Here is a 27,066-nt window from a genome sequence, read left to right on the forward strand (position 1 = left end):
CTAACTGTAAAACAACGCATATAATGACTTGTTAAGCAAACAGCTATTCATACAGTTCATCAGAGCCAGACACAGCAACGTGCCTTTCCTGAGCCCAAGGGGTGTGTCAAAAATCACAGCTCAAATCTTCTTTGTTTCACAAATCCCTTAAAAATAAACAGCCCAAGACAGCTGTGCCAGGGGGAAGCATGATGCTCCTCACTGCCCTTCTCCATGGCACCAGGGGCAGATGCCCACAGGAGCAGGTATGGGCAGGAGCAGCTGCCCACCAAGGAGCTGCCCCTTTCAGCTGGGCAGCAGCTGGCTCCTGCAGATTAGCAGTTTTTTGTGGTCTTGTTTTTTTGGCCCATCCGCAGATTGGAAACTTGAGACTGCATAGTGTGGCCTGCAGGGCTTCACAGGTGCTGCTGGGATATTGCTTAACAGGACACTCAGCAAATTTTCAGTCCAATTCTAAATGACAGATCGTTTGCACAGGAGAGAGAGATTAGTCTGCAAATAACAAATACTATCAGGAATTTCTCCTGAATTCCACTATGGTAAGGGCCCAAGGGAGGCCAAGCTGTATCTAGGCTTTCTCAGCTCTGTCCTGTTGAACATAACATACAAACATTTCACATACAAGCTATGAAGCTTGCAAGAACGGACTTCCTAATTATTATTTTAGAGGAGTCCATCCAGCAGACTTCCTTGCTGCTGGAGCAGCTGATGTCCCCATGATTTGCTGCTTCAGAATCTCTCAGGGCACTGGGAGCTGAGGAACAATAGAACCTGATGGCTTTTCCAGTGATTGCTGAATGAGCCATTCTTTGCTTGGATCACCTTCCCAACTGGAGATGAAGGCAGAGGCACAAGGCTGCATTTTAAGAAACTTCTGCTTCAGGGGAACTGCAAGCAACACCTTGATAGCATCAGCTTGCAAAACTAGGATACCTGACAGGCAGAATGGTGACATCTTGGCTGCCCAGATAATGATTAAAGGGCAGCAAAGAAATGCTTTGCTTCCATTGACAAACTGCATAATACTCGGTTTACTCCAGTTTACTTCACCAGTTACTTTATCTTGTCAGGACACCTATCTGAGCCACAGGAATGTAGTTACTGAATGCCCAAATTAGACCTCTGTGTAGCTTCTCTGATTTGATTAAAAAGTAACCCTGGGGCAGTCAAATTTTAGCACAGATAACATGAGGATGCATTGCGACAGTTGCCATCCTAACAGCAAGAGCATGGCTCTGCTCCTGTATTTCATCCTGTTTTCTTACAGCCATGGCCAATCTAAGTCAGGTAGCAGTGAAAAACAGGTAAACTCCTGAATCACATACATGGACTAATGTAAGGAAAACATGCAAGAGTTAAATAATAGCTGTACCAAAATTCTGTGGCTTTGGCAAAGACTGAGCCACAAAAGCAGTGATTATGTTTGAATGGTTATTATCAGTGGCATCCTTGACAACAGTTGCAAAACAACATTGGGAACAACAGAGCAGCAACTTCTTCAAAACCATGCTGCCCAGTGTGTCAAAATCTTCAAAGTAACAGACATTACATGTGTCTCTAGTCTGGCACAGATTCAGCTATGCCATGTGGAAGATGAAATCTCATTTTTAGGGGAAGAGTCTGAACATAGGGTTAGAAAAGAACAGAAGAACTCAAAGTAGATGATGAAAAATGCCTAAAACCACTTTACCGAGATGGCAAGGAATACAACGTGAACATCAGTGAGACCCCCTCCCACAACCACAGCCTGTCAGAAACAGGAGCAGCAAACACAGAGCCGCTCCAGGAGGGGCTGGGAAGGGCCCTGTGGTGTCACTTACCAGCTGCCGCTGCTTCGGAGGGAGAGCAGGAGGGGGTGCCAGATCTTGAGAAGGGTCTAAGCTGATAAAGGAGTCGTTGAAGCCATAGACCTCCATGAGGTGCTTGTTCTTCTGCTGGTAGATGTGCTCGTTCTGTGGGGTCTGGTAGAACATGGATGGCTGTGGCTCTGAGTAGTCCTCTACAAACTGCATGTACGCCATCACTGCAACACAAAAAGTCACACTCAGTGCTCCTGGCCCGTGTGCTGCAGCTATCCTGCCACGAGCAGGCAGAGCGCCTGCCCTGAAAATGAAAGAGGAGTAAGACCATGCTGCTCTCAGCTGCTCTCATTCAGGAGCAGCAAGGTATCTGCAGTAACTCACACAGTAAGCTGCTGTTCACCTCACAGAAATGAATTTGTGAATGTCTTGTTCTGCAAGCCAGTGCACAACGGAAGCCGTCACAGTGCACAAACACATTTGGCAACAGATTTGCTTAACCCAGTGAGGTCTCATAAGAGTGACCAAGGAGTACGATTCACCTATTCTTGGGCCAAGCCCCCTCCCTCATGTAGCCCATGGCAATCCAGAGAACACTGCCCAGCAGCTAATGCTCACACTCACCAAAAGAAAGAATGACTGCAGTCTGCTTTGTAGGAGGTACAAATCGTCTTGCACCTCAATAGCAAGTAACTCCTGTGCCTATAGTAAGTGTCCCATCTAGAGGCAAACTGCAAGCTCTCTCACTCTAGAGATTGTGCTTTCTCCATCCTAGCAAGCTGGTGAAATTCATTGGAGAACACCTACCTGCAGCACTGGGCACACCTCTCTCTGCTATTTCTATGCCACTGCTGGCACAACAGACCGATCTCTTAGAAAAGTCATTGACCACGACTTCTTTCTTCCTCAGCTCAATTCCAGCATCCTCAGCTCTCTCCCTTTCCAAGGCATCTTAGCATCTTTAAATTTGCAAATGAATGCAGCTGGTTCAAAAAGCATTTCTGAGATTCGGTTTGACAAAACTATTAAATGGGATGAAGCCTTATTTCATGGACCTTAGCATCTATACAATATCCTCCAAAAATCTTTGAAAAAGTCCCACACAGGTCTGTCTATGAAGATCTGACAAAAGATTTGCTTAACATTTTAGTGTGGAAGGAGAAGGAGATCCAGCATCATGGAAGGATTACTACAAAACCCCAGGATTATTAAGGGACAGAAATGTATTTAGATGAAAAATACATAACTTTCATCTATGGATCTGAGAACTGGAACAATAATTGTAATTCAATGTCATAAATAGAACTAACCAGGGACTTGCAAATACGCTGTCACATACAAATTACTCTGATCATCCATCCCCTCCTCCTGATAAGCACGCAGTTGTCAGGCTTTGTAACTCTGGTCATTAGGCAGCAATTATTCAGCTCCTGCTAGCATTTCAGTTGCACAGCCGACATGAATGGATGATTTCAGTGAGAGCTGTAAATACAGCCATCACAGCGCAGTATCTGGGCATTGTGAAGCTGGTTCCCACACTAGCTCCAAGGCAAAACCCTCTGTTCACCTGCCAGGCAGGCCAGCCTACTGCAAACAGGATGCAGCCGTGCAGCGTGCGGGCAGGAAGGACCCGCTCTGCACCTGCCATGTGCACCTTTTTACACATTTCCTTTAGTGCTTTAAACTTTGCTTAGAAACGGAGCTGAAGCAGCTGGCCCTTCCCACCCAATGACATCCCTCCTCCAGAAAACCAAATAAAAAAAGGAAAAAAGCTCAGGAAACCCCAGCTGGTACATTTCGATCCCGAGCGGTAACACCTGCTGTCCCCATCCCATGACCCCACAGCGTGCTGCCAGAGGACAAGCTGCCCATGTCCCACAGCACTGCAGAGCTCTGACAAAGCTGCTGCACTCCTGACCTTCAGCTACACCAGCCCAGCTCCTTTTCCTCCCCCAGTCTCCCCCTGGCTCCCCAGCACCACACAGAGATGTCAGGCACCATCCCTGGTGCTCAACCCCTTCCTTTTTGAAGGCAGAACTCCAACTGCGCGCACACATCTCAGTGTGTGCTGATGTCTGCTCTCTTGCTTGTATGAGCACTTACACATAAGCCAAGTCCAAGCTTACTCCACTTTCACATAGCATCACATGAATTCTAAGACCTAGCAGTGAAAAGATGCTTTGCCAATATTCTCTTCTTTCCTTTCTGAAGGTGTATTGGTGCATATAATACAGAATTACTAAAACACTAAAGCATCTGCAGTTGACTCCAGTATTCCCATTAATACTTGTGCCCTGAAAAATGTCTTAGTATCACACAGCTGCTTTGCAGGATAAGTTCTGCACACATCTTAGGAAATATATTTCCCTAGTGGCAAAAGTGAACTAAGGATACAGGTCCTTGGAGAAGCATGGAGGACAAGAGCTCGAGGGAAAAGATCACATTTTTAGAGCTCATCAACTTATTAGGACAAAAGCCAAGAATTCTGGCTTGGCAGCGCTGCTATAACACAGCTGACACTGCTAGATACAGACCAAGCCTTCATGCACAGTTATCTACAAAATCTGTGCTGCACTTACTGCTCAGATCTGAAGACATCTCAGGATCAATAGCTGGGAGTTGCTGGGTTCAGAAGTTTGTTTGGCACGACAGACTCGGGAAGTGTTGGTGAAAAGCACAGCACATTAGATGTCTGCGTAAAACTGAATTACTGCAACTCAAGGTAGTGAGCCTGAATGCTGTTGAGAGCCTTAACTCAATCTGGAAGGGAATAATGAAGAGCTCTTTTATCTCTGCACTTTATGAGGCTAATGCATCCCGCTGCATGGCAGCTCCCGTGCCTCGCTTGTTACAACTAGTCCAGGGCTGTGGAGTGTGTCTCTGCCTCTACTCTGTCTTCACCTGTTTTTAGGTGAAGCAAAAACCAGCTGGGATGGTGAAATACCAACCTGGCTCAGCAGCAGAGATTGCAGAGCACAAATTAAATAGGCACCAATAAAATGCTGCCAATCTCCAGCAGGAGAGGAAGGCAGCAGGACCACTCCTGAGATGGCTGTTTGCGAAGGCTCTCCTCTCCCCCCCCACTCCCTGCTGTGGTTTCAGATGAGGCAGAAATTTAAAAAGCAGATGGGAAATTACATCACCAGCTCAGATCAGGCCGCATGCCCTGCAGCAATTCTGCAAAGAGGGAGGGATGGGGGCTGCAGCCTCCACCGTGAGCAGCTGGGGTGGGGTGACAGTGTCTAAACAGCACCTCGGGAGAGAAGGGAGGAGTGAGACAGAACCTCTCCCACCACGGCACCATGCGCAGCTTAGGTCAGCTCTGAACCAAGGCAGAAAGTACTTGAAAGGAGGGAGTGAAAAGAATAAAAAATAAATAAAAAAATCTCTGTCTGCGGCAAGGAACACCTTCCCTGCAATCTACTCGCAGCGCTGTGGCTGTCATTTCTGAAGGAGCTGAAGCTGCTCAGGGATTTCTAGCACACATCAGCTCTGCCCACGTGATGAAAATCGCAGGTGCTGCTCACGCTGCAGCAGGAGTCGGCCAGCAGTGCTGTGGGAGCCCTGCAGCCTCAGACCAGCCGTTCCTGGGGTCTGCGAGGGATTCTTGGCACGTTATCAGCAACAAGGTGTATCTGCAATACCAGTAAGGCACAGTAGTCTCTGATGAAGAAAAGCCATCACAGGTCTGAGCCAAACTGCTGGTGCTGAGCCCCACACAACAGCGCTGGATTCACGCGCACAGACAAGGGTCAAAGTAACGGAAATTCTCCAGCTGCACCACACGTCAACTCACTGGAGAAGACAAGGTCGAACAAGCCAGTCTTTGCTGTCACCTCTGGGAGGAGAGCTGTTTTTCAAAGAGCTCCCATTATACGCTGGCTAAGCCCTGACTGCCCTCAGCGTGGTTCCTGCAGTTGAATACTGGCTGCTTACAGGGCACCAGGCTGCATTTTGTTCCCACTGACAGGGAAGGAAACGTAAGTAAGTGCCTCACCACGGTCTGCAAGCTGGCTGGGGGCAGGATCTTGCTATTTCTGACTTCAGGCTCTTCATGGCAGAAGCTGATCCCTGCCCATGTCTTGTACAGCAGGAGTACGATGCTCGTGCTCAAGCAGATGTCTGGAGTAATTTGCCCTTAGCACAGTAGAACAACAGTAACTCACGCCCATTTAAAAGGTTTATCACTCCCCTGTTTAAATTATAGAGACGTCAACTCTTGGAGGTCCCTCTGAGCACAGATCAGAGCAAAACACACGGTTAACTCAAGGAGGATTCACTATATATTATTTATGAAAGACCAAAGTATCAGCTGCAACATTTCCTGACAGCTACCAAAAGATGACCCACAACAAAGGCACTACAACCAAGTCATCTCTGCAACAGCTCTGGATCTTTCTAATACATTCATGCATCTCTTCAGGGTCTCAGAAGTGTGCTGGGGCTGTGGAAGCAGCTCTGCCTCATCTTCAGATTACACATGAGGGTCTACACATGTCAGTCCCTGGGCCAAAAAATCCTGGGCACTACCACAGTGTTTCACTGCCCTTTTTGTGTCGAAAACAAAAGGAAAACTAACAACCACAGATCTCTGGTGTGATACACTGCGGAGTAAAGCATATGAAACAAGTTCTTAGTGTCAGAAAAAAGCCATTACAAATTTGCAGCAGCCAGGTATGAGCCCAAGTACTGTACTGCAGGCTTTGCAGCAAGGATGTTTAATCAAACCCGTGGAGCCATCAACACATCAGGTAACACGTTCTCCCATTCCTAACAATGCAATCTGATCAATCCTCTGACATCTTCTGATAGTGCCAGATGACAGCTAACTCTATTCTAACATCAAAGAAAGCTCACTACAGGGCTTTGCCACTTGGGTTAGAAGTGTGCATGGACAACAAAAGAGAAGCTGGCATCTAAAACTTTTTAAGTAATTGCTTGACTTCTCATATAGCAAGAGGAAACAAAGAGACGGGGTTTAAAGAGAGAAGTAAATATCCTAGGTCTCTCCTTCAACCATCACACTGTCTCCTACCCAGGGCCTATCCCAGCACCACTCCCACTAAAGCTGTTTGCAAGTACACAAGTTCATTTCCTCACACCCACTCCAGACTGCAGGGCTTAACATCACCTGTATCCAGTCCTCATCATTCAGATGCAGAGCTCACAGGATCCTGACCCTACAGAAACTCCTTGCTGTATCTCATTCCCTTGCAATTTACACTGAATCCCAGTATTTTGAACAGCAGGAGCCATAAAAACCAAACCAATGCAGATGCCAGCATTTATTTCCGTTCTGCCATCTGCAAATCAGCATCTGAGCACCTTTTTGGTTGCTTTCAGTATATTTTAATGTTTGCTTACCAGAGAGGGACAAGTGATTTTCAGTGTGTGGGAATGCTGAATGAGACTACTATAACCTGACCTTCATTTTCAGGCAACCTGATTAAAATCCGGGAGGGTTACAGACCTGGAGGCATCACTGAGGCATAGAGGAGATGATTTCTGTCAATGCACTTAAAAAAAAAAGTGTCTAGCATAGAAAACTACACAGGCATGGACAGAGCACAGATCCCCCTGCACAAGACACCAATCTCACACCTTTTCCCAGTGAAAGCTCTATTAATTGTGGCAGTGAGTCAGAAGGTCAACTCATAACCTTCAAATCAGCTCTTCACTTGAGCTGCAAGCCATACAGCTCAACGCTGCTCACCCAGACCTTTTATACACTACTTCCCCATGCAACTGCAAAGCTAGCCAGCGACTGGTAAAGTACCACATCCCACTGTGTAGTCCACAGCTTTCCTTGATAGATCAGTATGTCTGCTCCTCTTGCAAGAGGTTTCACACATTTTCAGCCATGAACATTAAGGAAATCAAAATAAGGTCATGAAAGCCAGGAGTCTGACTGGGGATGTAGAGTCTATGCATTTAGAGGCTGGTCATCTTAATGATGTGGGAAATTCTCAGGCACTCAGGAAATGAGATCCTATAGCAAAACAGTATTGGACACAAGGTTAATAGTGCTGCCCTGCACAGCTACGCAAGGGACTATCTTCCTATTGTCAAATAACTGCACTGGCAACCCTCAGTTTTGGACAGAAAAGTAGCCTTTTCTCTGAGCTCTTGGACAGTACCCCATTTTCTTCTTCTAGGCAAACATTCATAAACATGGGGGAGATACAAAGGACACAAAAAGGGAAAACGATCCAGTAAAACTTGGAAGAGTGGCTCAAAGCTTCACACTTGTGCAAACAAAAATAAAATGTTCTCACTACAGTAATGAAGATGCTGAATGCTGCCACCTCCCCAGGGCCTGCACCATTCCAGGCTCTCTGTCCACCAAAGGACTGGCACTTTCCTTTCACATCTGATACCGACCAAGAGCAATTTCAATACTTAGCTCAAAGGCATTACCTTGGGGTCACCATAACTTAGGGGTCATCAGAAGCATGGCAAATGGAAGAGAAAGCTAAAAGTAAACCCCAAACATAAGATCTTGCTTACTGTGTTTATTTTTCTTCTCCGGCAGAGGTGGTGGCTTCTCTGGGTCACTGTTAGAATCTGGAGCAGCAAAATCAGCAATGAACTCAACTGGTGCTGAAGAGTTTCCTTGTTGGAAGGGCAAAATAGGAGCAAATGGCGTGCAGGGTACTGATGAGAGAGACCCTGCGTTCTGCATATCATCCTCTGAGATGTTATCATATTGGGAAGGATGTCTCTCATATGAGACCCTGCAGCCTGAGTCTGAAGTCTGAGAGGCTGCGCTTCTCCTCTTCTTTTCTGGTAAAGCTGGAGGGGTCTCTGTTGGCTGCACAGCTCCTGAGAGGCTGCAGAATTCCAGTGGAGAAGAGCTGCCCTGTGGGAGCTGGAAAGTGTGTCCATGGAAAGGGGAGCCAGACTCACCCAGGGACTCTGGCAAGGGGCTGAGGATACCTGGCACCTGTTGAGGTATCTGATCAGCATTCGAGAGGTCCTGCTGCAAGAATTCATAGTCTGGGTCATAGTGATCTGATTGATCTGGTTAAAAAGAGAGAAAAGAAGAGTCAGCCATTAGTTTCTCTCTTTTACTGTTCAGCCCTTCTCAGTTCTGCCCATCTCATTCTCCCAGTTAACTAATCAGTTCATGTAATCAGAGTGGCACTTCCTTGCAGCAGGGACTATCTTGCTCTACTTTCTGTAAAATCCATGCTTAAAACCCATACCTTTATACTAGCAAACAAATAAAAATTCAATGGGTATTTAACTGCAATATTTCACATTTAGATTTTTATTTTCTAGTACCTGGAAGCATCACCTAAGCCTAACAGTCCTGCTGTTTCCTACTGATGTCTACAGAAAAGCCTGAAACCAACAAAACATTCCACTCGAGAGCTGAATTGAGTTTGAACACAATCATCTCTAGCTAGGGAAACATATTCCCCTGGGCTTTTTCCTATCTGACAGGATATCATTTCGCATTGAACTGCCTTCAGTAACTACAAGACGACAGTTGCAAGCACAATCCATTTACTTCTGCACCACAGCAATGACAGCTCCCAAACGAGGGTGATGAGGGCTCCTGCAGCAGTCCTGGCCCAGCCCAGCTCACCTAATGTTTCACAGCTTGTGTTGCGGGAGCACTGACCACTGTCACGGTCCAGAGAAGAGAGCTGCTCATCGGACTTGCTGAGTTTGCCAATGCTGCTGCACGGTGAGAGGCGAGGAGATTCTCCCCCGTAGGAGTGGCTGCCACCTGACAACCTTCTCTGGGCATAGCAGTCAACATCAAAATCCTGAAGCAAAAAAAAAAACAACCCAAACAACCAAAACAACAAATTACCATCATTCTCGGCAGCTTGCCAGTAATAAGATACAGCTGAAGGAACACACCTTGCAGCTACTGTAAGAAAACTTGGAAGGGAGCAGATGAGTGCTGCTGCCCGCCCTAGTTGACAAGCCCACAAGGAAGCCAGAAAGCTTCCCACTGGGTAAAGGGCACAGAGCAGAGCAGCCCCCAAAAGGAGCCCTGCACGCACCTGCTGGAGGCCAGGGCATGCTGTGATCCACAGTGGATGTCTCCAGCTGTTGACATTTGTACTGGGTAACCAGAAGGCAAAAATTCTCGTTAAATAATTGGGGCTTTATTAAATATTTGGTTAGCTTTGTGCATGCAAAGGGTAAACAGGTGATAATGGGATACAGCTGACGTCAGCTTTTGGTGCCCATTGGCTATGTTTCAATTTCAGAAATTACCTCAAGCTCATCAAGCTGCAAGTGAACCTCACAGGTATTCCCATCCCTGCAAATCAATCTAAATGAGATTGCACCAGTAACTGCAAAACCACCACAGCTTTATCTGGGTCAGCCAACTGACAGCAGAGGCTTCTTACGTCAGAGCTCTGGGGACTGAGAGCAAGATTTGATTTTGGTGCACAATTCAAGTTCTCACTGCTGAGTCAGTAAGTTCCTGAAGGTGTAAAGCAAAACGAACTATTTACAGTCTTGTAAACTCTGCATTAGCACAAGTGACAGAGCATGACTAATACATGCTGTCACAAGTTTTCTGTAGTTCTACCAGAAAATTTACAAATTTCCCCAAAGCACCAGCAGCAGTCAGAGCAGATGCTTAAACTATTGCTTAAGTTAATTGACATGTTAAACTGGAAATGCAAAAATATAGGCTTCTAATGTCAACCTGCTGCATGACCCCTGGCCTGCAAGCAAACCTTGGCAGGATCTTGTAAATACAGCAAACCACTGTACTCCCTGCTGTATGCAACACTGAGACACTCAGCCCCTCAGCTTTTCACACTCAAGGCATCAGAGTTTGGTAGCAGTTCATTCATTACTCAAATCCAACACCAAAATGAGGAAAAAAAAAAACCCAACTATTCACATCATTGACTACATTGATGTTCCTGCTGCTAGAATTCCATCCCAGCATTGTTCCAGATAGGGCTGCCTGGGACAAGCAGGAACTGCACTGCACAGGTCACAGAGCTTTTCTGCAGGACGTTTCCTTTGGATTTCACAAAGGGGTTATGCCATTACCTGTCTGTTGATTCCAACAGGCAAACTGGATCCACTGGTGGCTCGACTCATGGGGGCCACAACTGCCACTCTGGTTGGGGAAGGCGCCGACTGTCGTTTTTTAGGGGGCAAGGCTGGAGGAGGACTGCAAGACACAACAGGTGTTGATGCTTCCATCACCACCAAAAAGGCTTTCAGAAGCTTCAGGAGCTTGTTTCTCAGATAGCCTCTGCCTTGTTAGGATCAAAAAGCTCACATTCAAAGCTGACCCGGAGCTACTCAACAAAGAGTCTATCCTAACAAATCCCGAGCTAACAGCACTCTCACAGGAAAGGTCCTGTTCAGTGATGTATATTTTTCAGCTTGGAGAAGACTCGGTATTTCAGAAACAAAAATAATTGCTGTTTTAAAAATTATTTTTAATGAAGCTAATTAGCACAGCAATTATTCTCACATAAAAGCGGTGGCAGTCCAAATTAAATGTTTTGGTTGACCCGAACAAGGTTTCCGTTCACAGAAATTTCTCATTCTTCCTCTTCAAACTTTTTTAGCTTTGAGAGGGGTTTCAAAGCTGAAGCAACCTACAGGACAGGGAAATTCTCTATGCCCTTTTCCTTGGAGCAAGTAGACTGTCAGAGTCACCAGGCATACATGCTGCATGGGCCCAAGCTGTGGCTTTCATCAGCTGCAGATACATTATCATACACCCATTGGTAGTAACCACTGAGATTTTAACCACTGTGTATTTAAGTTTTGCTTCTACTGACAATTCTGGCAATCATCAAGTTTGTGAAGTTCCCAAGAGCACACATATTCTGCTCCTGGAACGTAACAGGATTTTTTTATACATACATAACCCAAGAAAATTCATAAAATACCCAGAAATGAGGTGTTTTTCTGCCAGCCACAGTCCCCCTGATGCTGCATTTCCAAATGAGCTTACGATAAGCATTTTCACACCATCTATTAACACCAGTACTAAAGGAGAAAAACACCATACACACACCAAAAAGCTGCAAACTGGAGGTTTTCTCTTCCTTCCAAAATAGAACATAGAAACTTTCATGTGGTTACTCACAGAGCTGGCTAAGTACAACTAAATAAAAGAGTTTTTTCACACAGTAGAAGCTCCTTTCACTCTTAGTTTGACAACCAATGTAGAGCCACCTGGACGTGCAGAACAGGTTGACAATTGCCAACTGAGGTTAACAAAGCATTTTCCTTTGGAAACAGCAACAGCAACTAAGTGCAGAGTTGTACAGAATATGGTGTGTATTTATGTAGTCTTAAATAAAAGCTTTAATGCATTTATGCAGTGCCTCTCATAGGAAAGTCTCAGGCACTGTACCATCCTCATGGGGAAAAAAAAACAACGGGAAAGGAAAACACAGACAATGAAGGGTAGTGCTCAGAACAAGCCAGAAAGAGCATGAAGTCATAAACAGATTCCAGGAGCTGGGAAGAATTACTCAGGAGAACTGGAAATTCAGAAGCATCACTAACCCTGTGACCTCATGTACCCATTTTGACAAGAACGTGTAACCAACAGATGCTAAGGGCCACTGCCACTCTTCTGCCAGCTGGCTGGCCAGCATTACCTGTTTTCTGCCACACGAATGCAAGGCAGAGGGGGTTTAGGAGGTGCAACCTCTTCGTCCATGGAGTCTGTCAGTAGCTCATTTGATTGAGTCATATTAGTTGTTTTGCTCAGGATCTCCATTTCTCGGTCTGTAAGGGGAAGCTCTGATGGGCTGTAACAAGCAAAAGACAGACTGCAGATCACAAAATGCAGTCAGAATGCAGCACACTGACAGATTAATATATATTTTACATCATATGCAATAAGAGAAACCTACAGCAGAAGGAAGAATTCACATCTGCAAGTAAAATTAGAAGCATACACAGAGTAACATGTGGACATGTCACAGCCAAGTGATGTTTCACTGCCAGATTTTGGTATCTTCTCTATCACTGCATACAGTTCTCTTGAAGTAATGCCACTGTAATGCATAAGGCTACACGAAGAACACAACACTGCCTGCTGTGGAAAACAACTCAGTACTTTAATCCAACTATCAGTCAATAACCAGAAATTACCTCACATCAAGATACTATACTGGACTGGCACGCACAAGAATGTTTGTAAGAGACCCACCTATCAGATTTACATGCTGGTAAGCTGGGTTTAACAGGGCTTGTGGGAGAGGGGTGCTCCTGCTTTTCAATCGTGAGTTTGACCAGCTCCTGGTGGATGGAGGGGAAAGAAGGAAAAAGAAAAGAATCATTACATGCATAATGTTGCACTCAAACGTGCTACAACAGAACAGGATTCTACTGCAATAAACTTTTGGGGACCCACTTAGGAGTTAATGCTGACATGGACAGTGAACTGAGCTGGGTGTAAGCTCAGTGGAGAGCCACACAAATGAGGTGGTCAGGGAGCAGCATGCACCCAGCAGCAGTTCAGCCATATCTAAGCTCACAAACTGCAGCCCTATGGGGATTCTGCACAAACCCACATACATTTCTTTTTGCTGTGCTTCCTCTTTCATCACAAATATGTTCCAGTCCCCATAATGCCCTAGATAATATCAAGTTGACTTTACATACATAAATACAAGTAAATAAATGCTTTTTGGATGAAGTATTTCACTTGGCCAGTAAAAGAGTTATATCACTGCTTTACAGTTCACGAACAAGTGCGTGTCACGTATTTGTTTCAAAGGCTGGTTTCTGAAAGACATCCAACAAGAAATTAAATAGTGAACACCTTTATTAAAAGGCCTGCTCGCCCCGGAGCCATCTTTTAACTTGTTAGCAAAGAAAGTCTTCATCATTCAGGGAACTATTACAGCATATCTGCTGTAGGCAGATAAGGCGGTAGATAAAGAGATAAGTGCATGATAATCCTGAACTCCAAGTCTGCCAGCAGCCAAAGCAACATTCACTCATTCCAGAAAGTTGGAGAGAACTTTTCATGGGTGACTGAGGCCAACAAACAGACCTGCTGCTCACAGACACAAACACGTGCGCTCTCACAGTTAGGCTGCATAACTGGCAGTGCTTCCTGACACTACTGGCTTCCCAGCATGTTATGCAAAGGAAATTATATGGGATCAATTTTATTTATTAGCAGCTTGTCACACAGTGTCATCATTCCAGTATCATCTTCATGTCTGTGTCTGCTGAGGTCAGAAACGGTCATCTCCTCTTCCAACACAATAATCACAAAGAGAATAAAGTAGCACCCTGGATGTGTAAAGGATGGAAACCGCAATCCACTTCAACATGTCCAAGTGCACATCACAACTGATTCTGACTTGGCCATTATATCACTATATATTACTTACATTCCTGGTATGACTTTGGGCACAAAAATAATTTGCAGAGAGTCCACCAAACGCACAACAAAATGCTCAGCTTTAAAGAAACTGTCTTGAAAAGCCCACTGATGGGGAAGAATAAGAGTGCACAAGCACAGCACATACAAATGGCCATCTGGGCTAACACTATGAAGATGTTCCTATCTGGGACAGACAGACAAGAAACCTGGCATCTGCTGAGAAGTACCTCGATTAGCAAAAGCACAAAAGCGCTCGATTCCCTCAATCCTGGCTTTTTTTCCTCTTCAGTAACCCCAGAATGAGAACTAGTGTTTGAAAATCAAGCCAAGATCTTCAATGTACACACAGAGGTAATCAGCATGCAACTGAGCCAGATGCACATTATGCTGTTCCTTATCAGCAAGTAAAGAGATTCCTGCAGCAGTAATTAGAGATAATTAAAGCCTCTCCACAAACTTATACTACTTCAGCAAACTGGAAATTCCAAGATGAGATGGATTTTTAAGAAGTTATGTAATCAAAACAAGGATTTTTTTCCCCTTTATATATAGCTTGCAAGGCACTAAAACCTGTCATCAAAACAGCAAAGAGCACAAGTGAACAAGCAAGTCATCTGTGCTCAATTCTGAAAATAAAGGGGGAAGTAAACACCGAAATGTGGAAGTGGATCTTGTGTGATCTGCCAGAAAAACAAAAAAGGCTCTCCACAGCAGAGAAGTGTCCAGCTTCTCAGTTCTGCTTCCAGACCTGAAGGCTCGCTTGGCCCTTCTAAAATAAACCTTCCTTGCTATGCAGTAGGAGATGAGCACAAAGCACTTCCAAACACTGAGTCTTGGTGGGCAGACGTTCACTTCTACCCAGACGGCCTCACATCTGCTCTCACTGTGTTCCAACCTGACCAGACATAAGCCAGGTCCAACTGGAAGGCCAAAATAACTTGCAGTCTAGCAGCAGGAGGAGACTGATACAGCTCAGTGAGGTTAACAGCTCAGGCTCAGCACTGCACGGCTATGCCAGCACTGCTTCCAGCCTAGGCTGGCTCAGCAGACATCCATGACCTTCCATCCATTTATCCATCCATCCACCCATGCACCCTGCTGTGGTTGTGAAGCAACTGCTATCAGGTGCTTAAGCCTTGCTTGAAGTGAAAGGACAGTGGGTGTCCCAAATTTCATGCAACTGTAACCTGGAGCTAGTGGTAACACGGGACTGCAGATTCATTAGGTGATAACAGGGTGAACTCTCGCACTGTTTATCAGGCTACATCTGCTCAGCTGTCAAGAGTGCAGATTTTCGTATGCTGCAAATGGCTGCTGAATTGCAGCACCAAAGAAGCTGAGACTTAATGCTGAACTCTTCTCCATCCTGCTGTGCAAACTTAATACCCGCTTTACTTCTCAAATCTGGAGCTTAAAGTTAAAGGGCATACTGTGCAAAATAATCCTAGAAAATCTGTCCACTTTAGGTGATGGAAATGTTTTCTTTCAAAGATATTTGTTTTAAAGGATTGGTAAGTCACAGTAGGGTTTAGTATCTGTATTTGAGCAACATTACAGGGATATTCAGAGCACGCAAATAACATGTCAAGATTCCTGAAAGCATGATAGTCAAAGCTTGGGAGACTCACTGGATTTTCACATTCAATTCCAGATAATAAAAACTAAATGGATTTTGTGTACAGTCAAAGATGCTGTTTCCTGACACATTCATCCAGTTGAAGATCCTGCTCCAGCTCTTGAAAATCCAAATTTCCTGCTGTACTTGAACTAAACGCTGCTCTGCCAGTTCAGCCCTTGTTAAAGATGCTCAACCTTCTCTACAGTATTCAAAATAAGATTCCTAGGAGATATGACAGTTCTCTCTGTCCAAATCAAGGAAAGTTTTAACTTCAGTACTGGGAAGCTGAATGCACGGCCTCTGCGGCCTTCAGCAGTCTGGAAAACGGTCACAAATAATAAGTACCAAAAACTTCCTGGGACACAGAAGGAAAGCCAACAGCTTTTCCTGGGTGTGCAGGGAGGGAATTGTGTGTCTCACAAAGGACACAAAGGTTTCCATTCAATGTTCCCCATTAGTTACAAAAAAATTAATCTTCAGAAAACTGAGCTTAGCTCATCAGCTGTCCCACACCCTAACCTGACTGCTGAAAGTGGTGCTGCATCACTGACAAACACTTTGACATCCATGCTAAAAGATGAAGCTGGAATCTTTGATTCTCTATGGGAATTGACAGGAAGCGTTTCCATTAATTTTTGTCTAGACAGAAAAACATGCAAACTCAGACCTGTAATCTGCATAGGAGACAAAGAGAATGGGAATTACCTGCTGAAAATTTAATACAATACTCAATTAAGATTTACTGCTTCGGGCAATCCATCCAAATGCCAGGCTGAACATTTAGAAGTGCACACTAATAGCCAAACCATTAATGTTGGTCTTTAAGCAGTACCAAGCAGGACCGTTTCACTTCCAGAGCAGTTGATGTAAGAGGTAAGCGTACTGAAAGAGCAGGACTTACCAGCACTCAAAAGCTTCTGACTTTCAGCTAGATCTCTTCTAGAATACAGACCTGTATGCTTTTTATAACTTGCCTCACATACCTTAACTCCATCCAGAACAGCTTTTATGACATCTTTAACAGTTGTCACCATCTCTTTGTCTTCAGAATTCACACCTTCCAGCATCACTTGATCAGACCAGCGAATGAGGTTGGCCAGGCTCTGGTACACACGGCTGTAGCAGGATGAGATGGCAGAACTGGATGGCAGGGAAGGAAATAGTCAGGAAAAAAGGGAAAAAAAAATAATCAGTTACAGAGATATTATCAAATGCTATTAGAGAGAGCACGATCTGAAGTGCATTTCGCTTAAAAGTATTTTACACTATCCACTGTTATGATTCTCCTTTTCATTCTGACATTCATGATTTGTGTTCAGCAGGTGACAAAGCCTGGGCTTCCAGCTCCGCTGCAGTTGCTCTCCTGTTCTTTAGAGCCAAATGGAACAACAGCATGAAAGCACAACCAGCTAATAATGTGAGCTGCAAGCTAACATAGCAGTGCTACGAAGAATGCTTTTTCCCTTTTAATCCACACCCCCATCCTATGCCTCAACTTCAAAGGTAACTACCATATCCTGCATTTATGTCTAATTGATATTATTTCAGTGCTATCTATGATTTCCTTCTTAACTCCCCTCAGAAAACGCTTTACATAACTGCAAGCTGACTGCATCATTCCTTTAGAAATAATTTTCCCACTGCTTACAATGCCTGAAAACAAGCAATTAAAACCTGCTTCTTTACAAAAGCTGAGCTGAATGAATTTCAGGTTTGGAAGAGGAAGGGTGTTGTTTTGTTTTGCTTTTAATGAGAACCAGAACCCAAGCCATTGTTCTGAAGGAAAAGAAATGAAATTTGGAAGGACGACAACTCTAAATAAAAGTTAACTGTAACACCAGTGCTCAGAGGCACTTTCCTGGCCGCTCTGAAAACACTTCATTACTAAACAAGGTGTGTTAACAGTGCTGCTGATGGCAATTCTTCGCAAAATTAAATCAATTTCAAACTGCATCAAAACCATAAAGAGATAAGAGAAGGTGCAATCTTGCCATCATCACAGATACGAGCGTTCTGAATCTTCCCATTTCTCTCTGGCACCCATTTGACACTGGCTTAACTCCAATCATTTCATTATCTGTGAGAAGAGCACCAAACCCACAAACTTGAGGGAGATTATTTAGGTGAGAGCTGTTTGCAGAACCAGGGATACAACTACTGTCAGCTTACAGCCAGAGGGATACAGACAGCAGCAAGGGCTTCTTCGTTTGTTTGTTTTATAAGCACAGTGCTTGCCATTTGTTCTAATTTTAAATGAAATTAACTTAGTAGGAGATATTTCCTAAATAGGGTCCTCCTCCATCTCTTTCTCTGGCTTTGATTTCTTTGTGATTAATCTTCGGTCTGCTTCCTTCTAAGGAGGCAGTAATTGAAAGCCTATTTTTGCTAGATTTAATTACTTTTTTCCTCGATGCAAACCCTCCCCCTAAAGCAAAAAGGAGCCCAGCAGTAATTGTAGGGCTTTCTTCCACACTGACACAAGTCTTGCTCTCTTTTCTTGAGGGGGATTTACCATCAAAAGCACCCCTTTGTGTCCTGCCACTACTCAAAATAAATAAAGTGCATATGTAGTCATGAAAGGACGTGGCTTTTAGAGGATGACAAATCCCCTTTTTCTCTGCAAAGCCAAACAAGGCAGAACATACACAAGGGATCTGTGCTGCAGTCCAGAATGAGAGATTCATCACTAAGTAAGGAAGACTCCACTGACTACTGACTACAGAAATTCTGCTTACAGGCTAAATGTGGATATCCAGCTGTCAAGGTTATATTACCTCACTTCTAAGGGAAAAGGTACAAGGAATTTGAAGAATAGAGCCGTCTGAAATACTGCTGCTGCTGAAGACCACTTAGCTGATATTTATTTCCAATATATTCTTGGAAGGAAAGATCACCCAGCGGATACACAAATCAAAGCAAGCGACTACAAAGATGACATTTTCTATCCTAAAAATATTTGCTGACATTTTACATGTTCTCCTGATGTAACAGGAAAGTTTGTTCTCTCTTTCACTAAGTGAAAGCAGGTGCCTGTCAGGAATTTAATGACTGCAGGAAACCTGATAGCAACGGAAGAAACTTTTGTGCCTGAATCCAGAAGCCTGATGAATGCTCCAATTCTAACAGCTATTGCTCTTTGTACTTCCACAAACCCAACCTAAATTGCAGCCCCCCCGTCTCAGTCACAGCTCTGGTACTCACCCATTGTCTCCTTCCTTTTGTGCTATCTGATAAAAGCATGCCCTATGTATTGGGATCAGACAGCACTAAACATCTTTGTTAATAAAATATTGGCACCCTACAGCTGTCTTGACCGTACCATAAACCTTTCTTGCAGCACAATTGCACTGAACATCTCAAAAACAAAAGTTTTGGAGACACTGGGAAAACAGGAACCGAGCAAAAACCAGCAGGATTCAGCAAAAACAATTATAAAAATATATATGTGCATTTTTCTGCCTAATTTTGCATGTATAGTAGTTTTGCTTATTTCTTATTGTTCAATGCTATTTGTTTGCTGGTTTTTTTTTTTTTTTTAAATCAATTTCTCCATCACCTATAATCAGCAGGCAGACAGATCTCTGTGGCTTGATGACACCACAGATCCTCTCAATGGATGTCAAGCTTTGCTTTGGCCAATTTCTACATCTTTTCTGACTTCAAACTCGTCTAACTGGTTTAAATGTAATACAGCAGGCATCAGAGCAAACCTATAATCAGTCTGTGGAGAGCACACAGGAATGAACTTGGACTGGCTGATCTACTGAAGTACATATTTGTTTATTTCTGTTCTGTATCTGCTCCAGTAAAATAAAATAAAACACTAACAACAAACTAACAGTGCAGGCTGACTTTTATCAGTATGGATGAATTGAATGCAGAGATTACCCTGAAGACAAGTTCCTCTTCAGGCAGAAACTACTGGAATTTGTTAGCTTTTAGGATCCCATTGTGGACTTCAAAAATAGTAGAGAATCTGAAGAGAATCAGTAAATTCCCAATGTTTACATTTATGCTAAGCATCACTCCTTCCTCCTCTTTAAAACCTTTCTAAGTTGTTTTATCTTCCCATAGCATGGACTTGTTCACAGCATGGAGTTTGTTTTTAAGTCGTGCTTGAAAATTATCCACCACTTAATAAAAATGGCAGTCAACCTATTTGTTACTATACTGCTTTCCAACTCACATGCCACGTAATACACAAAAAAAGAAAGAAGCTGAGGAGCCTGCTGGTCTGCCATAGCTCCAAAACCCAAGAAGGAAAGCTACCTTTGTTGGATGCGTGGGTCCGTTTGCACCAGGGGCAGGATGGCTTCCAGCACTTTACTTGCTGAGCCTGGCAGCATCTCTAATACTTTCTTATCAATTGCCATTTTGTCCACAATCGTCTTAAAGTAGCGCAGGGCACTGACGACCTCCTTCTCCTTCTCCTCTAGCCATGATACGTTCTGAAGAATAGGAAAAAGTGAGAGAAATGTTGTAACATCAGGATTTTAAAGGGAAAAGTTGCTTTTACTTACCCAAAGAACGGTCTGCAACCTAATTCATTCTGTGATGGTGCTGGGTCAAGGGAACCCACACAGCTTTTATAGGGACAGACCATGAAAGCTAACTTTTGGCATCAGTGAATGAACGTTGCAGAAGGGAACAACTCACTGGCATACAGCTGAGTTGTTGCCACCAACTTCTGTGCCATCGTCAAAGTGAGGAAAGGAAATTCAGAAGCGATGTATGACATCCTAATGGCATTCTGGACAGGGCTATTTAAAAAAGAAAGTTTAACAGAATATGCCTGGAGGACTTTTAATGCCACAAGTAGTTCCTAAGTGAGATTTAAATTAACTACTGAACATTGCCAGAAAGGAGCAGAGAGCTTAGCAGAGTCAGGTTTCATCCATTATCTCTTCAGTAAATTCAGCTTCAAGAATTAATGACCTATGGGCATTGTGAGCTCCCCGTACTCTCGTCAGCAGTTGAACTGCTGCTTTTTTACAAAATCAGGCCAGCAGCCCAAAAGGCTTCAGGAAGAACAATTCACAGGCAGCACCGGTTAGTAACCAGGGGCCAGATCCATAAAAGGAGTCCCAAGTCCCACGCAGCTCTGACTTTTGAAGCCTAAGTCCAAATCTACCCTGTCATTTCCATCTCATCTGGGAAGTCCTGAGCTCTGCTGCTGTCTCCCCTTCCGACAAAGCTGCTGGCTGGGCCCTTTCCATTCCTGCTTCACAGCCCACCCACAGTCACTGAACTTCACTGCTGAGGAGCATCCCGGCAACTCACTGATCTCAAAAAGCACATTTCCCATTCTTCAGGCATGCACCCTCACCACTGCACAGCCCATTCCAGGCTGTGGAGAGGCATTTCATGTGAAACGATTACAGATTTCAGGGATGAGAGAGGCTGGACACAGCATGCCTATGGCCTGTGGTCAGAGCCCTCAAACAGAAGTGAAAAAATGCAGACTGCAGTTCCTGCTTTGATTAATGTTTATATATTCATTCAACAACTGTTTCCTGTAGAAAGGCTTGTGACTTAATAGCTTAAACACTCTCCTGGACACAGGAGGGATGGGCCTGGGATTGACACGTGGAAACACAAAGCTTTCCACTGAGCACACCAAGGCATGCACAGCAGCCACCAGATGCTATGTGGGACACAGCCCTTTTCCATGACTTCCCTGCTAGCTCATTGGGAAAGAACCCTGGGAGAGCACCTTTTATGCATCTCTTTCTCAGGTCCAAAGAGCTTGTATCTATGTGAGAGTACAGACACACAAACATACACAAAAAAAGCCTGTGTGTCCTGCAAGGATGGCAGGTTGTGTTACAGAGCTCAAATACGTAAGCGTCAGTTGTTGCTACGAGCCTGGAGGCTTTTTTCAGTGTGTTCCTAAAGCCAAAGCAAACGTAGGATGGAATCTTTCTGGGCTGGAGAGAAGACTTGGAAGTAATCTCTCATTGAATTCCTCAGCAGAGATGAACTTGCCCCCATGGCTATATTCCCTTATGTTGGAGCAGATCTGTAGCTGCAGGAGCTACTGAAGCAGTGCTACCACTTGCTTCAGCAGTGTCCCAGATGGGCATTAAAGGAGATCATTCAGGCAACACAACATTTCCTCTCCACTTTCCTGCCTACTCGATACATGCAGATATTTATTTTCGCATGAATTTGAAAGGTTTCCCTTAAAACAATCATCACAAATGCATCATATATGAAATGCAGATGGGTTACAGAGGGCCATGCAACCACTTACAGAAGCAGTAACAAGTCACTTCTTTCCCTGAGGTTTACCAGTAAAAACTCCATCCTAGCTCTGCAACAAAGTGTTGAAGGACACTACAGTACGTCCTCAGATTAGAATCAAAGATGGCCCAGCACACAAACAAGCTCTGAAATATATTTTTGCCACATCCAGGTATAAAAGGGAAGAAGAGGAGATGCACACTGAGCACAACCTTCAGGTTACGTGCAGCGATCTTATACTGATTTTTAGTATTGCTATTTCTGCTGCAGAGTGATTATCTACTTCAAGAGTATAAAAATAGCACCTAGAACTTGAGAGGGAAGAAAGGATTATTTAGTATAGCAAGCGTGTCTTCTGACACAAAATCTCTTATTTGTCAAGACATCTTGACACTGTGTTCCAGTGGGGGACCCAGGTGACAGTTCAGGCACATCCTCTTCTCCACTCCCCTCCACACTAAGCTGATGAGCTATTTCCAACTAATTGATTAGCTGGACTGTGGCTATTAAATTAGAGAAGGACAACACCAGAAATCAATATTTCACAGTACAAAATGTATACGGCTGAAATAATTGTCTACAATAATAACAATGATTTCAAGTGCTTTGATTTCCAATGAAAAAAATCCCATTCTGTACATAAAAAAAAATGCTACTACGTATTTGCTACAGAACAGCATTTTGAAAATGGCTCTTCATTTTATAATTTCTTTCATTTGTGGTCATGCATCAATTTAAAGCAAAGACTTCTGCATTTCCTACATGCGTTTTAGTGAATCAATCAATTAAAATAACACTGAGAAAAAACTTCCCAGTAAAATGATCCAATGCATTTTTAGAGCAAAAGTACGTCCTACAAGAGATGCCTCTGAATTGATCTTCACATACCACCTTCAAACACTGCTGGAACTAAAAGCCTTCAGAGAGTGCTCTCAAGACTTCTGGCAGCAGGCCGGTATGCATGCGGGGCAGTGCAAGGTGCTCAGCTCCCTGGAAAGCTATCTGTTGCCTCCTGCAGAAAGAAGCTACAGCCTCATCCTTTCCTGCATGATAGGGCAGAACCATGAAGTTGTGCAGCCGCTTCCCTGGATGCTAAGCACATCACACAGTGTAAGATAGCTGTACCTTGCTGACTGCTCACAGTAACAGCACAGCAATCCTCAGAGCAGATAATCCAAAAAGTTTGCACATCTGGCACTGCACACTGGAGGCTTTCAGCAACTGGGAAAGAGTCTGAATTATCACAAGTAACCTTGGCTGTTCTTAACTTCTGACTTAATTTGTACTTGAAAATGTATTGCAACAGTACTGTCCAGAGATAGCCTCTGTTCTACATAATCAGGCCACAGCAACAGAAGAGATAACTTTGATGTTTGTCTGTGTTGGGAAGGAGTGGTGAGCTCAGCTCTTACAGGGACTGAAGTGCACTGGTGTAAGGAATGGTGTGCTGGAATCAGCTGCTCTTTGAAGGCATCTGCTTGACTCTCCCTGCTGACATCATCAGAGATTGAGCACATCTTTGGACGAGCTTCAAGGATTTGCTCGCCAGGGTTTTGGATTTTTAAGATCACACCCCAAAACCAGGCAGTAAACTGGAAGCTGTAAGCATAATCATAGGGTGTGCATGCTGGGAAGATTACATTCTGTAATGAGACGTTTAAACAATGATGGAAGGAAGCTTCATCAGCAACTCGCAAAGAAAATCCATCTCTTATTGTACACTACATAACACAGTTTAAAACTAACCAGAAAGCATCCTGATGTTCCCTGATGTATCTGCAGAATTCTGCATAGGGCAAAGTCACAGACTGAAAGCAGAGCTGTAGATTTTAAAAACCTGAGTAACAGAAAGCAAGAAACCAGTGAGACCAATAGAAGATGCTCTTCATTCACTTACTTTGTTTGCTGACTTCTCTGGTGTTTTCACTGTCAGGTCAGCTTGCTTTCCCTTCTTGGAAGGAGTTCTCTTTATTTTTGGTGAATGAAACTTGCCCTTCAACTTCATAGTGAATGAGGAGAGATGGGAACGCTCGGAATCTAGAAAGACACAGAAAAGCATCACAAGGTTAGGGTAAACTGGCTGAAAACAGAGAAGTTGTGCTACAGCATTATCTGGGAAACCAGCCTATGAAAATCATTGCAACCATGTTCATTTGTTGAGTGGAACAGGACTAAAAAAAATAATTGTGACTCTCTATTACGTTTGCAACCGCAATATGGCCACCATTTCCTGCTTCCCCTCGGAGGCAGATATACTGAAGTGCCAAGGCAGGAACAGCAGGATCCTATTCCTCTGTGCCTTGCAGAGGAAAGGAAAAACACATCTCCTAAAAGCACTCAGCCCCAGCAAATCCCAAAGTACATTATGAAGGAGGTAACCACCATCCCTCTCTTGCACACAAGGAAATGAAGTCAAGGGGATGAAGTGGCTTGTTCTCAGAGCAGGGAATGAATCTGGGTGCCTGAGCCTTGCTCGTGTCCTGCTGGGGTCACCAAGGAGCCACCAAGCAGGTACCCAGGACAGAAAAACACAGGCTGACCTACTGCCCTGCACAGGCTGCTGGTCCCTCGCTCTGCTCACTTGGCAGCACTGCCTTTGGTTGGGGCTGCATGAATTATCTGAAGAAAAGTACCAGTCCTAGCCATTCACAGCAGATCACACGCCAAATGTATCAACATAAACCATATGGGCAGAGGGCATAGCTTCAATATTGGTGCATCCCCTAAGAAGGTTTATTACTGAACCACTCAGACCTTTTGAAAAGCTTGCCTTTTCAAAGTTTTCTGATGATCTAAAAGAAGTCTCAAAGGTTTGCAGTCATGCCACATGCAAACTCACTGGTGAAAGATGTCTTTCTCTGTTTATCCAGCCAGCTAGATAAAACTATGCTGCCTTGAAAGCAATTTAGAATGTATTTTAAGCAAGCAGTACTTTAATAAATGAAGGTTTGAACTGCTTCTCTAGCGACCGAAATACTTCAGCCAAAGACACTGAACTTACCTTTAGCTTCCTCGTCAGGAAAAGTAAGCAGTTCTGCTGTACGTTTCATTTTTTCTTTTATATTATTTGGGAATTGGCTGCACTGGCTGCAATGAGTCAGAATGACCCAGTCCCCACGTGCAGCACTGCTCCACCTCGTTAGCATGCAGACTGCAATCAGAAAATGCCGCTGAGTCAAATCTAGCACCCCGAAGCTAAATGCCACACTGCAGCGTGAACACCGCTCCTAATACCCAGAAATCACCTAACCACAACTCGAGGGAAAGAACCTCTGCTGGTCCCCCCTCATGGCTGTCTCCCCTTCAGCTTTTACCAGGCAGGACATTAAGACCCTGCTATTAACACCTTCACTGGAGCCAAAACTCCAGCTAGTTAGGTCCTCTGGATCAACAATTTTGCAGGCACGCTACTAATGGAAGCTTCAACTCTCATCTTGTCTGGCTGCAGACCCGTTCCCCGCTTACAGGGTTCTCAAAGCTCTCTTTGCAGTATAGAGTCTCCTGTTCAACGCACTGGGGAGGGAGGCACCACAAACACTGGTCACTGCATTTAAACCCAGAGGTATCAGGTGGACTCTGAGGAATCACTGGTAGCAGCTGGCACCCCAACTTAGCAACAATTTACGTCATTGCTTTACATCCACAGGGGGATCTCCTACCCTTTAAAACCTCTGCGGCTCCACAGTGTTGAAGGTCACCACTGAAAACAGCGCCTGGCTGCCCTCATACACCATAAAAAAGTAATTGTTTGGTACATGATGGGAGAACTTTCATACATGTGTAGATATGCAGGCTGAGAAAGTCATGGCTCAGGCTTCATTTTGGAAAGGACAGGCAGACAGTTAAAATAATTAATCTACAGGAAAATTACGGTAGCAGCAACAAATTATGTCTGGCTCCTCCACGTGCAGCAGCAAGATCCAAGCTGTTTGTCTGGGGGGAAAAAACCCTTGCTCCTTGCTTGTTTACAGTGATAATTCAGCCTTGTAGAGGCAAGAAAGCAGGAAGGTTTCAGAAGACTGCAATTTCCATTTCCTCTTCCCATCAGCCATCTCTACCCAACTTTGCTCAGCAGTGGGTGCACGGCCAGCAGCTTCAGAACGATGTCTTGCCCATGAGGAAATCTATTCTTCTGCCAACAGCAGATCCCCTTCACTACTGCCACCAGCCCACCCACTGCCCTTTACCTTCGTCCCCTTCCATCACATCAAATGCTGAATCACTTGCATGGCAGCACTCTGAGGGAACAGAGACTTGCAGAGCCAGGAAAGGAATAAGTGGAAGCAGAATGGGAACTCCTCAAAATAGTACTATCGAAGTACAACAGCTGCCAGATGCAGAAATAAAGGTTATTGTTTGAGCAACCCTGTTAAGACCTATTTTGACAACCACACATTCGTGCAGCTTTTTATTACTGTCCTTACAACTACAATAAGCATTTTCCAGATCTCATCTGCTCTTAAGTTTCTGATGCAGCTGTAGTTAACCAAATGAGTCACAAACTCATTCTCTCAGACTCAGTTGCACTTGGCACTTAAAATAGCTCTCATCTTTTTCCAAGCACGTTGCAAGCGCATCATCCTTAAACAGTTGGGTCTTAACTTTGTTTGGCTCATCTGTGAAGGTGAAGCAACTTGCCTAAACAGAGCATAGAGTCAGTCAATGATTCAGGTGCAGAATCTCTCCATTTCCAAACATAAAAATCACGCTGCAAACCTCGGTCCCCCTCCCAGTATTCATGAGTCAAACTGTGGAGCTGCTGTGATCATACTGGACTAGATGACCTTTAAAGGTCCCTTCCAACTCTAAGGATTCTATGATATTCACTGAATGCCAACAGATATTCAGCATGATAAGCTTTAGGGTTACCAGGCAAGCATTATAAATAGAGTTTGCATAGTAATGAATTCGGATGAAGTGGTCTCAAAGAAGCTGCGCTGAGATAGGAAGGTATTTTAGATCAAAGCTGCAAGCAGCCAAAGCTTTTACAGAGGAGGGCTAAAACCTGCCTATAAAAAGCACAGCTGTGCAAGGCTGCCTAGGTTGGTTAC

The 27,066-nt window shown here is 44.3% G+C and overlaps 1 protein-coding gene across 10 annotated transcripts in view; it reads right to left on the reverse strand.

The window, feature by feature from the left end:
• RAPGEF1 (Rap guanine nucleotide exchange factor 1) overlaps window positions 1-27,066 on the reverse strand; it is a 76,473-nt gene that overhangs the window by 24,793 nt on the left and 24,614 nt on the right. For 6 of the 10 annotated variants that reach the window (XM_052669347.1, XM_052669357.1, XM_052669356.1 and 3 more), the window contains exons 3-12: window positions 25,017-25,166; window positions 23,913-24,052; window positions 20,042-20,220; window positions 16,756-16,912; window positions 12,967-13,055; window positions 12,410-12,562; window positions 10,833-10,956; window positions 9,391-9,574; window positions 8,307-8,819; window positions 1,821-2,023 (exon numbers count right to left, since the gene is read on the reverse strand). In XM_052669347.1, the coding sequence (XP_052525307.1) occupies window positions 1,821-2,023; window positions 8,307-8,819; window positions 9,391-9,574; window positions 10,833-10,956; window positions 12,410-12,562; window positions 12,967-13,055; window positions 16,756-16,912; window positions 20,042-20,220; window positions 23,913-24,052; window positions 25,017-25,166 (1,892 nt within the window). The remainder of the gene's footprint in view (window positions 1-1,820; window positions 2,024-8,306; window positions 8,820-9,390; window positions 9,575-10,832; window positions 10,957-12,409; window positions 12,563-12,966; window positions 13,056-16,755; window positions 16,913-20,041; window positions 20,221-23,912; window positions 24,053-25,016; window positions 25,167-27,066) is intronic. The other 4 variants (XM_052669348.1, XM_052669349.1, XM_052669351.1 and 1 more) reach the window with 1 other exon arrangement.

The sequence above is a fragment of the Tympanuchus pallidicinctus genome, unplaced genomic scaffold, assembly GCF_026119805.1.
Source record: "Tympanuchus pallidicinctus isolate F22 unplaced genomic scaffold, pur_lepc_1.0 scaffold8, whole genome shotgun sequence".
Lineage (NCBI taxonomy): Eukaryota > Metazoa > Chordata > Aves > Galliformes > Phasianidae > Tympanuchus > Tympanuchus pallidicinctus.